Genomic DNA, 17,608 nt, shown 5'->3' on the forward strand with positions numbered 1-17,608 from the left:
ACGTATCAAAAAAGTTTAAAACGTGGCAAGTTTGTGCAAGGTGATGCGTGGCCTAGTTTTTTTTTTTAAAAGCTTTTGTCATATTTTTCGTTTCATAATGTGCCAAATTTCTGTGGGTGGCAGATCTGGGCTGCAGGTAAACCAATTTAGCACTCTGACTCATACGAGCCACGGTGTGGTAATAGAAGCAAAAACGTGATCTGGCATCATCTTGGCGAAATAGAAAAGACTGTTCCTTCTTGGGGTTTTTTGTTGTCTTTTACCCAAACCTGTGGGTGCAGCTCCAAATTATGTTTTCAGGAGTGTCCCTGAGACCATGTGCAGACTTCCATTACAGAATCATGCTTTAATGCAGTGCCGTCTGAAGGCCAATAAAAATCACAGTCTTAGTTTTCAGTCTTCAGCCTTGCATACAGAGATTATTCCAGATACGGTTCCAGATTTAAATCCAAATTCTTTGAAACTTTATGCTGAGCAGCTTAACAGAATCACCTTCCTAATAAAGCCATAATCTTAAACTCAGAAAGATGCTATATTTCATAGAAAATCACATTTTGAACATTCAATCTGTATTTTGTTACATTTTACATAGTATCCAGGCTCTTCTGGGTAGTGGGTTGGAAACGAACTATAGCTGAGACGTACTGAAACATCATAAGTAAGAAAGAGAGCTTGTGGCAATATTCTGACTTAATGCCACTAGAAAAAAGAGTCAGGAGGTCAGGAAAATGATTGAAATCCTTCGTGAGGGGAACAGCAATGTAACAATGTAGTCAATAAATTTGTTTCCACAAATAAAATATATATACAGGAACATAATAACACCAGTGAAAGTCAGCAGGATTCACTGCTGGGGAGACATAAATGTCAACAAAATTTCATTTTCATCCAGCCAGGACTTAATGAGACATTTCAGGCTGGACCGACACCAAGTGGCGGACCAACCGACTCATCCCTTGAGTCACTCTACTTGCATGACTGAAAAAAAAACCCCTTGCCAAATATATGTTTAATTGTTTCATCGAATGTCGATCCCTCCGTCTGTCTCCTACAACTGGGAAAATAATTTACTGCTGCCTCCCCTCATATAGCTCATTAGTCAGGCTACTAATTACACCGCTTACCCACAGAGTCGATCAGAGTAAACACCCACCGAGCTCTCTCTTGTTGTGTCTCATCTGAATACCACCAAGGACGCAATGACAATAGGTCTAACCCCGAACAGCATGTCCGAATGCGTATCTGTGTGTCGCCAACCCCACACCTACTCATCTCTGAGGGCCACGAAACATGTCGATATCCTGTCTTCTCAAAAAAGCTTTTGAAATTAAAGCCTCTCATATGAAATTATTCAGGCATGACTGTCAACATTTGACAGTCATTTGCATTGTTAAAACAGTGTGCAGTGTGGAAGAGAAGTTGCCCCCACACCTCTGGCCCCCCCGCCACCTTCCATCGAGTAGGTCTCGGTGCTGGAGAAACCTGCTGGTAATCTCTCAATGACTTCTCTTCTTACAGGGGAGGGGTTGCCAGGCACCTGTTTCATTAGTGCCACACATCTTTCTTTCTCAGTTTTCTTCTCTCCCACCACCACCAGCACCCCCCCACAACCACCTCCTCATTCCCGTCTCCTTCCTCCCGCAAGCCTCGTTATTCAAATTTCCCTGCTGTCAGCCCACATTAGCAAAGCGCCACAGTTTGCCTGTCAGCTGGCTTAATTGCTGGAGGTGCCTTCTTTTATTAGGTAACCCCCTCAGCTCGTTTGTTCCTTCCGCCGAGACACATCGCCACAACAGCTTGTATAAACCTGAAATCCCTTCAGCCTCTTTTCCTTCATTTTCCTCTACCTTTTCTTTCTCTCTCTAATCACTGGCTGAGCAAAGCAGGCGAGCTGCAGATCGATAGCCACGCTCTCACCATAGGACAACACTGGTGATAAAGAGCTAAAAGCATGCTAGGACTACGGAAGCGGGTCTTGCTTTATGCTAGCTCTGAGGGAGGAGAGCCGAAGACTCGTCTCTCTGACCTTTTCTTTTCTTTTTCTTTTTTGCATTTTACTCTCACTCAAGATAAAATTAATTCAGTAAGAAATACTCCTTGCTTGGTGGATAATAGTAGTGGATAATAAGGAGTTATACAGGTGAAAATGCATGCCTCCTTTTGGTCTCAAAAGCAAAACAGTGATTTGAAAATGATGTAGACCTTATGATTGAAGCAACAACAGCAGCAACGGTAAAAATCTAGAGATGAAAAAGCCAGAATTTAAAAACACATGGCGCGCCTCCTGCAGCTCTCCCATCTATAATCTAAGCCCCTCCTACCAGACAAGCTGGGGCATAAGCCCTAAAATATTTCTGCTGATTTCTGGCCTCACACTGGATTTGAATCCTAGGCTTCCATCAGGCACATCTTAGCCTTTTTCATTATGTTTGTCTGTTATGCTACACTAGACTAACTACCAGACCTAAAAAACAAAACAAATGTCCTTAGCGGCTCAAGCTGTACTCAACAAACTGTGAAAAGAGAGACCAAAGGAGATCCAGAACTCTAATTCCTGTTGTCCCTGCTCTTAAATGTGCTGGTGTGACTTGGCATCAGTGAGGTAATGAGTTAGGCTGAAAAAGAAATGCTTTATATTAATCAGCAATAATGTCACCTTCACAGAAGTCTACGATATTTCCATCTAGGATGTTGTGTTAGATTTGCTAACTGATGTCTGTGATTTCTGGAGAGACCTCAGGTGAGTTTTCTATCAGTGCATCTAACATTAGCCACTACTAAATGGATAATAGACATTTTTAATCAGACATAATGACTTAAACTAATAGAAACCAACCCTCCTCCCTTTAGACCAGGACATTGCTTAGGATAAAATGGCAGGTAGGTAATTATGTTATTGCCCCTAAACTCTGATAATAAAAGAATCAGTAAAACAGATGGTCAAGGAATACCTGACATCTAACTAGCCATCCAATAATCATCACATTTATCTTACATGTCATTAATGTATATTAAATGGTTAGGGTCAGTGTAGGCCAGAACACGAGGAGGTTTCCTATTTAAATATATTTTAATATTATGTTTCTGATGTTTTTCTTCTTTGTGTTTGTGCGTGTTTGTGCCACTGTGGCTGATCTGAATGAACACTAATGGCCTAAGACAGCCAGACATGCCTGCCATGACCTATGCACTTCTTTCCTATTCTGTTTTTGGCATCGCTTGGACCCTAAAATAATCTGAAAACAGACACTGAATTCTTCCATGTGGTGTTAATGCTATTTTGGCATAGGGATCTAATTTGTGCACATAATTTTACTTTGATTAGCTGGTGAAAAGTTCGGCCCTGGCATGCAGAGCGTTCATTTTCCAAGATGTGCAAGATGTGTGATTGAAAAGTTAATTTCTGATTTGCCTCTTGCACTTTACAACAGTATGTGCGTATGTTTTTTTGAAGGTAAGAGTCATTTCTAGTAGAATATTTGAAGCTTGTGATTACCAAGCACCTCCTGTATTTGAAAGAAGGAAATCGGGAAAGAAGATCTGTTGTAAGAAGCTCTCACGATTCAGGTTATTTTACCTGCTGACTGCCAGATACAACCGCAAAGTCTCTTTCTTAGAATGTGAAAATACATGCAGCATTTTACAGTCACCATTTGGCAACTATACATGTCAGAATACGTGACTGCGTGTTTGTATATTATATGGGTCACTTCCTTCAGAGCACACCAATATCCAGTGATGACAGGTTACTGCCAGCCTAGCATTTCAGAGATTAAACAGTTTGCTGGGTTGAGTGGCCCTTCACTCCGAGGTGCAAACAAGAGCCGCTGATGGCCGTAGACTTCTTTATGACGGTTGCCTCACATGGTACCGTTAACCTCTGTGGAGAGTTCAAATCAAAAGGGACCGCTGTCCTAAACATCCCACCCAGACCCGCCACAGTCTGCTACTCTCACCCTGGGACGCCTGCCCATACATTAAGATGTGGTTTCTTAGCTCTCACAGGAACACAGTGAGGAGAGGCTGGATGAGAGGGATTGGGTTTACAGCGCAAACCACAGACCCACAGTCTGCCTCCTGCCCTGCCTTCCTGTACTCAGCTATACTACAAGCACAGCTGCTGCTAGTGTGTAATCTTTCTGCATGTGCTGTATGTTTGGGACGGGGGCTCCAATAATGCAGTCTTTCCTACAAGTAAGTATAGGTTGAAATGCTGAAATAGATATAATGGCAAACCCACAAAAATCCAAACGATGTCTTTCTAGTCTCCACCTGCTTGACTGGATTTGTGAAACGTTAATTACAATGGCGTACACACACATTCCCATGAACTTTTCAATACAAGGGACGTGAATGTCAAACCACTGTCAGGGGTGGGGTGCAGGGTGGCATGACTGAGGGATGTAGAGGAGGGTTAGGCAAATGAGCAGGTCTTAATTGATACTTCACACAGCTGGAGGACCAGTGTTTATGTGTTTCAGCCTGCTCAAAAGCTCTCCACATAAACTCCACTAAAGCAAATTAAACCCATGCAGCACAGATTTCCTGTCCTAACCTTGCAGAAATCTATCTCAAAACACAAACACCTTGTCATTTTCTCTTTTCGTTTATTTTATTTTATTTTTCTTTGAGCCCACGTGCTGTTACTGAGATCGTTTGGCACTAGCAGTTATCTTCTTGAAAAGGGTTTATAGTTTCCAGCATCACATCGGTAAATCAGGGCGATGAATCACTTGATATGATGGGAGGGAAAAAAAAGCAAAAGCCGAATTTGTAAAAACAATGAGTGGCACTTGAGAAGGGCAGGCCATTAAGGGAAGGTGACATGCCAAGCTGACTCACTTCCCCCTCATGGTTCACGAGGAAAGCAGAAACAAACACACACACTTCATCATCTGGGTCAAGTCCACAATAGTATGGAGATGGGAGGCTCTGCGTTTCTGGTGGTGGCCACCAAGGACACGAGATTTACACACAAAGGCAGTGGGTAAAGTTGGACGTTGTGTGAGTGGGGCTTTGCCTCACTGACAACAATCTTCCTGACCTTCATAAGACAAAGCCTACACCCAGCGTTAGTAACGAAGGCAAATAATATATGTTCTAGAGAAGAGCCTGAGGAGAATCACACTTTCCATACAAGAGAGTCCCCGGAAATACACACTGAGGACAAAAGACAAGCAATTTTGACTCGCACTTTCTCGTTGAGGTTCAAAAAATGTTTCAATCACACTGAATTTAACTGCTACTCAGTCTGATACAATGATCTCAATAAGCGCGTGGTTACATAGTAGCTAGCTTACTTACCGGTGGTCGGTTCTGGGGAAACATTGTAGCCGCCGACTTGTGAGTCTTTGCGTTTATTTATTTTTTGTCCTTTTCCCCCTTTTCGGTGCCCAAAGCTTCGTCGAAAAATACGAGCAGTCGATGTACTATTGTTGGTCTCACAGAGGCATTTGGCCGGATTTCAAAGATAATAGCGAAGCTAGCCTCGACTCGCTCATTCCTCGCTTCAAGACTCCTTTGTTCTGGGTTATATCTCCAACCCCACACCGCACCGCGCTCGACGAGTAGTAAGGACGGGGAGAGGAGGAGAGGGAGAAACACCCGGTCCAAGGAAGCTCTCCTCCAAGTCCTCAACTTCACGCTTCCAGCAATTACACTGAGGCAAATTGTTTCCCTCCTCTTCGATAAATATATATATAAATATATATATTCGCCGTCTGTAGCGTAAAACGCCAGAGAAGGAAGGGGGAAATGTGGTTCGCTTGTGGCTTCGGAGACGGACACACCACCAGCACACTGAATGCAGCCGCAGCCTCTTTTGTCTCGCTCGTTGGCCTGCACTCTTTTCACACAACACTCCCAGTCCCTCACTTCTCTCACTCCCCCCTTGCTCTGATCCTCAATGGGACATTACATATGAGTAGCTTTCTTTGAGGAAGGGGGGGCTGGGGGAGAACCTTAAGACACGGTTTGCTTCACAATTATCAGCCTTAAGATTTTCTATTGTTCTTTTAACAGAATGAAATATTGCACATATAGTCTATGCAGGATATAAATAGAGGGCAAATCAGAGCATTTACACAATGCTGTTCTTCAAACAGCCTGATGATATTTGCCAAGAAACCTTAGCATGTGTCTTGTTAGGGATGCACCGTAACCAGCTTTACTCGCATCCAGCGTCGGAAATAAAGACGTATCCGCACAACTGGGAATTTTTTAATTTTATAAAAAGTCCAAAATGTATTTAGAAAGAAGGGATTCTGAGGAATTGTTCAGTGATTGAATGAAATCTCCACGTGGGGCTCGGCCTCGGCACGGTAAACACTGGTAAAACGAGCCAATGAGTATCGAGAACACCCACGTGGGGTGTGGCGACCGTTTGCCGATTGGAGGGGATAGCTAGCACAATGCTCCACGCGTCAATCAAGCGGGGCTACAACCGCTCCGTCAGGTTAACCCTTTCCTGGCTTCGTCTAGTGACTGAGAAGGCGAGGAGTTGTGTGGTTGCTGTATCAAGACTCAGTGGTTTTCCTTTTTCTCCCCACAAACTCGGCAATGCATTCGAGAAAAAAAAAACTTACACACCCCTCACCCCGCCTTTCATCCTCGTCAGTGTGGAAATAAATCGACTTTGCACTAATGTTTGCATCATTTTAGTCATTTGTAGATGAGAAAAAATAAGCTTGACCACAGACAACTGGCAAAACACATTAAAAGTAAGGCATCTGAAAACCACATAAATGCAACAGTGATAATGGTGCAACACTCACAAGGCTATTCCTTTGACGTGCACTTTGTTGTTACCTGGAAAAGGAGAATTATTCTGGAGGAGAAGGGAGAAATGGTGGAAAAATTGGTATTCTGGTGGCATGACCCCTTTAGCTGGGCTCATAATTAGAGAGAGAGATATTGAAAAAGCAATTTCTGACAGTGGAAATCACAACCTGCCAGAGGTGGAGCTGGAAAATATAGATGGGTGTGTGAGAGTGTGTGCGTGTGTCTGTTTGTGTGAGAATATATATGTGTGTGAGAAAGAGACAGAGAGAAAAAGGCAGAGGGGGGTAGGAAGGGAGGGAGGAGGAAGAGAATAAAGGATGAAGGACAGCAGGGGGGATGCTGAGAAAGACGAGCCAGTAGGAGGGTTAGGAGATTGAACAAGAGAGAGAGAGAGAGAGAGCACGGGTGATGAAAAAAAATGAGTGTGTGTGTGTGTCGTTTGTGCATGTGGGTTTTGCGTGTGCGTGCATGTGTTGAGCAGACAAGTAAGGGAATGAAAAAAGAGAGAAGGGCGAAGGGGAGCAAGTAGGGAGAGTAGAGAGGGAAGGAAAGAAAGAAGGGAAGAGAGAGAGAGAAAGAAAGATTTTATTGCCATTTTTTCCCATGAATTTTAATGCACAGCACTGGTCTCCCTCCCGGATTCTGGGATCACATTTATTAGAAAAAAAAAGTCATGAGGAATGCAGTGCTTTGCAGTCTGCTGCTGCACAGGGAGATGTTTCTTGTTGTGTGTGCACGTGTGTGTGCGTGTGTGTTGGGGGCATAGGGAAGAAGGCAGGTGGGAGGGTTCATGGGATGTATGAGGCTATGTTGTGCTGGCGGGGCATAATAATATAGATGATAGAAAATGATAAGTGAAGGACACATATTATTGCTATTGGCAGGTCAGGTGAAGGAGTGCTCTAGGTGTGTGTGTTGGCTGAGCTCCAGTGATTAAACACACTCCGTCCACAGTGCCCTTATACTCAACCGCTCGGAGCAAAGGGACATAAAAAAAAAAGCTCTACAAAAAGGAGAGGAAGCCGTGGTCGCAACGTCACGGGACCTTTCAGTTTTACCTCAATTATGTGAGGTTGTTAAGAGAGGTCTATCAGACTCATGCCAAGTCTAAGCAAACACATAATGACCGCACACACCTGTCTCGGGGGGGACGGTGGAAAGTTCCCAAGGGAGTAGGGCTGCTTTGCTAAGAAAAGAAAACAGGAGCGAAGGCCAAGACGCTGGTTATGCATAAAGTATCACCGAGCAGCAAAACATCAGGAGGGAGTGGCGATGAAAACAAATTCGCTTCTCACTATTCTTTAGAGACAGCTTCATTCCTTGTGGTTGCCAGCAGCAATATCAGTGTCAAACTGTGACTGATATTCATACTAAATGATGCCCCAATAACAACGGACAAAGCCTACTGAACAGACATCCTGTTGAGACGATGGACCGTTGTGTCTTTTGTTTCCGGCAGGCAGCGTGATGAGAGTGGTTATTGCTACTTTACTTGGATCAATAACCTTCACCTGTCTGGATGTTTTCTCCCTAGACATGAGCATTTGTGTTATTATACAGTGATACTGCATCCAGAAATAAAAATGCAAGCTGCTACATGTTCTCAGAAAGTCAAGAAAGGATAGCAGTGATGAAAGGAAAAAGTCTAGATGACCTGGCATCACTTCAGAGCACTCAAGCTAATACAGAAAATATAGCCAACTATGTAAAGCATTGACGGTTTTAGAGATAGGCCTTCAAAATACAGGGTGGGCCATTTATATGGATACACCGTAATAACATGGGAATGGTTGGTGATATTAAAGTCCTGTTTGTGGCACATTAGTATATGTGAGGGGGCAAACTCCTCAAGATGGGCAGTGACCATGGTGGCCATTTAGAAGTCGGCCATCTTGGATACAACTTTTGTTTTTTCAATAGGAAGAGGGCCATGTGACACATCAAACTTACTGGTAATGTCACAGGAAAAACAATGGTGTGCTTGGTTTCAACGTAACTTTATTCTTTCATGAGTTATTTACAAGTTTCTCTTTGTTCACAGCCATTGACATGTCAAAGAGGTTAACACGTGACGAGCGGATGGAAATTGTGTTGATATCTGGTGAACGCAGTAACCGGGTCATTGCAGCAGATTTCAATGCAAGACACCCTACAAGACCACCCATCTCCCATGCTACAGTTAGCAAACTGCTTGCTAAGTTTCGTGAAACTGGTTCAGTGTTGGATTTGCCAAAATGTGGACGCAAGAAAACTGTCACTAATGAGGAAACATCAGTGGCTGTCCTAGCTTCATTCAGCAAGAGCCCACAGCGTAGCACTCGCCGCATGTCACTGGAGAGTGGCATTAGTCGAACATCCCTTCGACGGATATTAGCTACTCACAAATGGCACCCTTACAAACTCCAGCTACTGCAGCATCTCAACGAGGATGACCCAGATCGGCGCACAGAACTTGCAGAATGGGCAAAACAAAAACTGGAACAGGACCCTAAGTTCACGCAGAAGATTTTGTTCAGTGATGAGGCAAACTTTTATGTGAATGGTGAAGTTAACAAACAAAACCACCGCTATTGGTCTGACACTAACCCACATTGGATGGATCCCTCCAAGACTGTTGGAACAACAAAAGTGATGGTTTGGTGTGGTATATGGGGTACAACGATAGTGGGTCCATTCTTCATCAATGGTAACCTCAAGGCCACTGGATATTTGAAATTGCTACATGATGATGTGTTTCCCTCTTTATGCACTGAAGCTGGCACGTTCCCTGAGTCTTTCCAGCAAGATGGTGCACCACCACATTATGGGTGCCAGGTCCGAGCACAGTTTGAACAGTTTCCTGGAAAGTGGATTGGTCGTCGTGGGCCAGCTGAATGGCCCCCAAGGTCTCCCGATCTGACCCCTTTAGACTTTTATCTTTGGGGTCATCTGAAGGCAATTGTCTATGATGCGAAGATACAAGATGTGCAGCACCTGAAACTACGGATACTGGATGCCTGTGCTGGCATTTCTCCTGCGGTGTTGCTATCAGTGTGTGAAGAGTGGGAGAAGAGGGTTGCATTGACAATCCAACACAATGGGCAGCACATTGAACACATTTTATGAGTGGTCAGAAACTTGTAAATAACTCATGAAAGAATAAAGTTACGTTGAAACCAAGCACACCATTGTTTTTCTTGTTACATTACCAATAAGTTTGATGTGTCACATGGCCCTCTTCCTATTGAAAAAACAAAAGTTGTATCCAAGATGGCCGACTTCTAAATGGCCACCATGGTCACCACCCATCTTGAGGAGTTTGCCCCTCACATATACTAATGTGCCACAAACAGGACTTTAATATCACCAACCATTCCCATGTTATTACGGTGTATCCATATAAATGGCCCACCCTGTACAAGAGAAAAGCAGAAAACCATTTTTTTTGGAGAAGCACAACAGCCTCTGTTACATGGGGACACTTTTTAAAAGCAGCAACTGCAGTTTAACATGGAAAAACACATGTTGCAATAGTCTTGCTTTAAATTTGAAGTGAAATATTATTTATCAATGCAATTTGCACAATCTTACTTACTTACCTTTTACTCGTCTATAACTTAACCTCATTTTTATTTTGTATTTTCTGTATTTTCGCCACATTTGGGGTTAAAATGTTTGCTATACACTATAAAGCTCTCAAGATGCTTTTGTGACACTTTAACTATGTTTTTTTTATTAGACTTTACTATTTTTATTGTTTATCCTGTTACTCTATCTATCTATCTATCTATCTATCTATCTATCTATCTATCTATCTATCTATCTATCTATCTATCTATCTATATTTCTCTAGGTGCAGATGTGGATCAGTGAACTTACCACACATACTAGGGCAAGTTGACTGTGAGCGCACAATATCCCCCATGTGTTTTGCAGTTTTCGAGTAAGTTCAGGCTTTGAAACCAAATGCACAAGCTGAGGTGTGATCTCTTTTTAAGTTTGAAAAGACACATGAGGGGTACTTCCCAAAGTCTGAGCTGCATAGGCCGATCTGCTTAATGTCCTCTTTGGTCATGCTGGGCACAACAGTTGTGGCAGAAACACTAAACTGCTGTGAACCGAATAATTAAACTGAGGTTGCAATGCAATAACTTATCGCCAGTATGGTTGTTTATGGTTTTCATGACCAAAATGAATTAGTGTAACTTACTGAGGCCCATCCATAACATGGACGCTGTGTAACAAGTTAAATTCCACTTTCTTCTAATTGTTCTGAGATCTGAAATTGCTTGATTCAAACATTAAACACGTCTCCATAATGTAGCGGTTTACACATTCACCTAAGCAGAAAAAGATCCCCAGTTTGATCCTGGGTGGAGACACAAATCCCTTTGGGGTCGTGTCAGGAAGGGCATCAATAAAATCTGCCAAATCAAACATGTGGAGCTACCCGCTCTCTGACCTCTTATGAATCAGGGAGTAGCCGAAAGCAGCTTTTAAGCCCTCGAATAAAAACCATTGTCCTGTAAGAATGTAGGCAAATAAGAAGAGTTTGTTCATCTCAACTTTCTCCAACACAGCAGCAAAGGGGATGGATGATCTTAGATTAAGGTGCCCTGTGTGGGTCAAACTTTAGGTTTCCCAGCCTCACCACCTCTCCCTAATTTCATCAGTTCCTTTAGTTTGGTATAGAGAACGGCTCCTGCCTTGCATTGGCTTGAGTGACAGGAAGACAAGGCCACAGTGTTGTCACAATGCCCACCCCCCCGCCCCACTCTCCCTTACCCCTCCCCGCTGCCTTATTTTGACCCCCACCCCCCTACCCCTCTTTCTGTCCCTCATCAGACAAGCTGGGTGTCAGCGCAGAGACGGCCCTGTGATTTATTGGTCTCTACTCCTTTGGGACCCCTCCTCCCCAACACACAATCTCATCCTCTACCTCCTTCTCATCCCCTCCACAACACCCTCCATGTTTCCCATCCCCACCCCCACCCCTGCCCCCAAACCCTCAATCCAACTCCTCCCCTTCGGTCCTCTCCTGCTGTATAGCCCCCGGGGAAAAGAAGGGGGTAATGACCCACATCAGCAGCAGCTTCACTCACATACACGAGCACACACACACACACAACACACCTTCTCTCCTCGTTGCAGGCGGATACAAATAAATACCCTGTGTGACACCCACACATACACACACACACACACATATGCGCACATAAAACAGGCGCTGACACATTTATGCCCACAGGCATGTGTATCTTAGAACTGAGGAATTCCAGTGTTTCGGCATAACATTGTGTCCCTGCTCAAAAGTCTCCCGCAGTCTTTTGACCACATACCATAATGCTGACGAGATCAATACAGAGCAATCCTTTCCTTTGATATTTGCTAAATTGTTCCATTTGTAAATAGGACGGCATTTTCATCATGACCTGTTGTAGCCTCGGGAAGATGGAATGCACTCCTCTCCTTTTCACTGGCATTTTTTTTTCTTTATAAAACAGAACAATGGAGTGATTTGTATCACGGTGAAGCCGAATAAGATCTCCTTTTGACTTTCCACATGTCTGGCGGTGTAGCTGCTTGCACAATTTGGCCATGAAATCTGAAATGGCATTGTGTACTCAGAGGTAACGATGAGGCAAGGAAACGTCTTAGAGGGGTTTCCTCATAGACCCCCATTGCAAAAAGATAACTTCATACGTACCAGAGAAATTTCGCGACAAGGTCAATGCGATGGTTCATATTCCCACATTTTCTTTTTCTTTCTTTTCATTTTTTTTTAAGGAGCGAGTGAGAAAAGAGCATCTTTTCAGAGTTTGATTTTGAATGCAGGAAGGGAGGGAGAGTGGAGAGGTTAAATCTGAGCATTGACTTGCAAATGCTACTGACAGCACTCTGCGTGCGCTGTCACTCATCTCACACAGCGGTGGGATGCTCTCCTGTGAGAAGTATGCAGCCACTGCCACAGGTTTCCGCTGTAACTGAGTGCTGGGAAAGTGGAGAGTGCAGATCGGGTCATAATTTGTATATTTATACTTTTTTTTTTTCCACAGGAAGAAAAATTACATAAACTAGAAAAAACAAAATCCTGTTAGGTTGATAGAATTTGCCTCCAAAATGTGTCTATAACAACACGACTCTCCTTATCAACAAAAAACTAATAAATAATTTGAGTACCTCACATTTATGCATGAAAAACATTTTAAAAGAAAAAGCACACAGTTACAGCTTAACTGTGGTCCTGTAGATATCAGGGTTCGTTTAAATAAAAGATTAAACACAGAGCTTTTCTTTTTAAAAACAACAACACAAATATATCAAACTCCTAATCTGTATTTTGTGAGTTTGTACTTAGACGTGCAACGAACAAGCTACCACATTGCATTATGCTGCCACCTGCTGTAATCTATAAGTAATGCAATCAGCGGCATATACAGTACCGTAGGCTACATTGTATACTGTATCTTATTTATGTGTCATTCCAGGACGGTATAAATGAATAAATCATTGTCAACGCTGTCTGTCATACCTCATATAGCTTCATATGTTCACTGGGGGTTTGTAATAGCAGCACTGCGGACTTTGAATCCTGTGACCTCGTACAACCTGCTTTTTCCCCCATGGGTAAGGTCAAGGTTACCCGCTGGGCAGGATTTTCCACCATATCCAGGAGCTCACCAGGCGGACACAGACACGCTGACAGACTGCATACCCATCAGAAGCTCTGCTGGGCGTTTCTAATCGCCAGTTTCGCTGCGCTTGTCCGTCTCAGACGTTGAAAACCTTCATCAGTGAGTGGAAACTGACGCTAAATACTGTCGCGTGCCAAGACGCCACTATCCTGTACCAAACTGCAGTGGAGAACTTTCACCACACGGTGTCACCATTACACAGTGAATCACGTGCTGTGTGTAGCTCTGTTGTTCCGCTCAGGAATGAGCCAAACAGAAGTTCACACTGCGGTGTACTGATGTAGGTATATGTTTGCCTGCCAGGTGCTTCACACTTATTTTTGTAAATGTAAGCGATTGACCTTTTTGTGGAAGAATTTTGGCCCATTTTTCTTTATGTCATTGCCTCAGTTGTTGAGCTTTCTACAAAGATCCCACTACAGCGTTTCAGCTGGATGGTTCAGGGGCGATTCTAGGAATTTCTAAATTGGGAGGCTTCACTGGCAATCACAAAAAGGTATCAGAACACTTTTGTAACTTGTCTTATAAGCCAATGTTATATTGATTATGTTTTTTTACATTAATACAACAATGATCAACATTTTTAGATATTAAAAGCTTACAGTCGAGATTATCAGTTTTAAAGTATTTGTAACAATCATTTCAGTGTATTTGCTCCTCAAACAAATCAATGTTCTCAGCTTGTGCTGTATAGATTTTAAAATTCTCTTACATGCTTTGTTCCCTTACAAACCACAAGCTTTACTTAAAAATACAGCTATTAACAGTTATGCAGCTACAAATCCAAACAGAAGTAAGCCAGTCACATGAAGTAAGATAACAGCCACATGTTTTAAAATCAGTATTTGCCCTCATAAAAGCTATTCTAAGCATTACAGCAGTATTTGGCTGTATACTTTGCAACACAGAGAAAAACACAACATCCCAGTTCACAGCTTTAGAGCTTTATAACCAACCATGAAGAAAGATGTGATTGGCAGCCAAGTTGTTTGAAAAAATTATTTGAAGGGGGCATGTGCTACCCCATGCCACCCTTCAATTTGGTATAGCTTTAGCTATCAAATGGATGCAAACAGCTCCATGATCTGCTGGCATGAGGTGTGTTTGTGCTGTTTTGGTTGATTTTTTCCAAATGTGGTGCTGTGCATTACAGTCAAACAGGACATAGTTCCAGAAGTCTTGTGGTTTGTTTAGATGCAGCTTTGCAAACTTAAACCGTGCAGCCATTTTTTCTGTTTGTTTTTTTCAGAATGAAGACGCTTTTTCCTGTTAACCCTTCCAAACATGCAATACTTGTTTAATCCATATCTAATTATACTGTTGTGAAGTTTAACATTCAACATGCTATCTAAGACCTGTAGTGTCTGAGATATAGCTCTTAACGTTTTTTTTGTGTGCATGGTCTGACTTTGGGGTGGGGCAGCAGTGGCATGGTGGTTAGCACTGTTGCCTCACAGCAAAAAGGTCAACTCGATCATCAGGCCGGGGCTTTTCTTTGTGAAGTTTGCATAGGTTTTCTCTGGGTACTCCGGCTTCCTCCAACAGTCCAAAGATATGTAGTTTGTGGGGTTAGGTTAACTAATTCTAAATTGCCCATAGATGTGAATGTGAGTGCAAATGGTCCTCTGTTTCTGTGTGTTACAGACTGGCAACCTGTTCATGGTGTACCCCACCTCTCGCCCTATGGTGGCAGGGATAGCCCCCCCCCCCCGCGACCCTGATAAGGATAAGCGGAGGAGGATTGATGGATGGATGGATGAACTTCAGGATGAATTTTGCATTGTATTAACAAACATCTGATTGTTCCAGACCAGGAAACTGCCAAAATCAAGGGCGTTTGAGGTACTGTGACCTTTAGAAGCACATTGCTGCTATTTCCTCTCTTAATTCTCATGGAAGGCGTAAGGGTGTACTTGGTTGTACTTAAATGTACTTTCTGAAAGTACATTTGAGAATTAAATTTTAACTGTTATTCCACCTTGATGGAGATCTAAGTATTTTAGTTAGCACTAAGCGCCTAATTATCATCATGGTTTATTGAGATTTTTAAAGTTTGTTGACACTAGTCTAAGCTCATAAGCCATTATTTTTGTAAGAAATCTTCTACTTCAATGTCTGGTACCTTATGGAAACATTCCAGCTCATAGTCATATCTAGTGGATAATCTTAAGATGAGTTTATTATATAAACTTTTTTAAGGTAGGGATCAAACAGCTCCACAACAACACACATTGAATCAAGACTACACAAACAATATAAACAAGAAGTCACATATAGAAATTGACTTGTATGGTAGCACGGTCTCCTAAAAATGCTTTGAACAGAACACACCCAGCATTATTTAATCTCCTGATTACTAAACTCCTCCCATCTGCACTGATTGGTGGATACCTCTCCCACTCCTGGTCTTACAGAACAAGCTTGGGATTCTTGAGCAGCTGCCCGCTCATATTTGATACTGAAGCTGAATTTCAAACTAATTTGTAATTAGGTTGCAACAGTTGAACCAGATAATAAAGGACTGACATGTTGATCCTCTGTGTTTCTGTCTTACTACTGAGATGTCTCGCATTTTGATTGGCTGCAGAACTGAAAAGTCAGCACTGCAGAAGAGACACTTTTCAAAAGTCTGGCTTTAGAAAACAGTGTGGAGGAGGCTGGGAAGACTGTCATCATGGGTCAAGTGCAGGTTAACATGTCTTCCTTTATTTTGCTGCGTGTTCTACACTCAACAGGAAAAACTGCAAGTCACCACAAAATTACAAGCTGTGCAGATTTTTACAGAATATGATGGAAACTACCGCAAATAAAGAAAATGCTACAATAAATACTGAAAAAGCTGAAATTAGTTCTTAGTGTACTTTGGCTTAATTATTATTAACATTTCAGTTTTGCACCTGAAAGAAGAATAACATCGAATGATGTGCTTCTCATAAGAAACCCTCAAAAACAGAAGTGTGTGTGGAGATGCATCCACATTAAATGCAAACGTGACAATTAGACTGAACAGCACAAATAACCTTTAATTTTTTTTAACAGTCATTCCAAACAAAGAAGAAACCAAAAAAGAAGGAAATTCATGAGTGTGAGAAGATTACTGAACAACCTTCAGCTTCTTTTCATGCGTGTCTGAAAAGTTACTTGCACATAAAATGCCGTGTATTTGTGCTTCACATGCTGAACCATAACCATAGTTTGTTTAGATTTTTGGTCAAAATTTCAGGCCACCTTACAGAATTAGCAACATTTCCCATACTGTTCCACACAAACATGCTCTTTGTCCCACATTTAGTTTGTTGGGATCAGGTCTAACCACAGCACTGACAGATCACTGAGCAGTAATGGTTCCACCCCAGCCTGGGCTTTTTCAGCTTTGCAGGGAATTGCTGGCATTGTTTTTCCCACAGCTGTTATCGGCATCCATGATAATAACCAATTCTCCTGCTTCTCTTTCACAGTTGTGACAAGTGTGGAGTAACCTGAGGCCAAGAAGGTCAGCCGTCGTCTCCTACCAAGGATCTCGGTCACTGCACACAGCCCGAAGGAGGCAGTTTCTTTCAAGGACTTTTTACAAAGTAAAGTAATATAAAACGAAACATTTTTGCTTGAGGTTCATATATTATTAAATTGCCTGTTGCTGAGGAAGTTAAAATTACTACTATATACTAAAGATGATGATTTTGTGGTTGCTGAAAGAGGAACTGACAGGATGTGTTTGAGTGACCTTCACTGCCTAAACTTGGTTCCCAGCAAAATTTAATGCATCAAAATTGTGTAATTACCACTTGTAGCCACATAGGCTGCTTTTGCAATGCTTATGTTGCTACATACTGCAATTAATTTTGACTTTGAAACAAACTAAAGTCTTTTTGTTTACTTTGATGTTTCAAAAGCATAATAGTGACCTCCTGGAAAAGTTACTGTGTCAACATGAGCCACAAAACATACAGACTGCTGAAAAGGAAAAAGACTTTAATTTTAGTGTTGTTGAAACAGTTACCCTTTGTTGGCACCTTCTGTGATTAAGTGTGTGTTAAATGTCAAATCTCACAAGATTGGTGCTGATGGAGTTTTTAAGCATTAGAGAGGCAGTGGAAACTAAATGGGTCTGAAATTAAAAGCCGTAATAAAGAAAAAATAATAATAAGAAAGCT

The 17,608-nt window shown here is 42.3% G+C and overlaps 1 protein-coding gene across 5 annotated transcripts in view; it reads right to left on the reverse strand.

Moving 5' to 3' along the window:
* tle2a (TLE family member 2, transcriptional corepressor a) overlaps positions 1-5,895 on the reverse strand; it is a 35,419-nt gene extending 29,524 nt beyond the window's left edge. For all 5 annotated transcript variants that reach the window (XM_084921582.1, XM_084921581.1, XM_084921580.1 and 2 more), the window contains exon 1: positions 5,305-5,895. In XM_084921582.1, coding sequence (XP_084777708.1) covers positions 5,305-5,328 — 24 coding nt within the window. In that variant the 5' untranslated portion in view covers positions 5,329-5,895. The remainder of the gene's footprint in view (positions 1-5,304) is intronic.
* Positions 5,896-17,608: the final 11,713 nt, after the last annotated feature.

This window comes from Perissodus microlepis, chromosome 23, assembly GCF_051167445.1.
Source record: "Perissodus microlepis isolate ML-2025 ecotype Zambia chromosome 23, ASM5116744v1, whole genome shotgun sequence".
Taxonomy (NCBI): Eukaryota; Metazoa; Chordata; class Actinopteri; order Cichliformes; family Cichlidae; genus Perissodus; species Perissodus microlepis.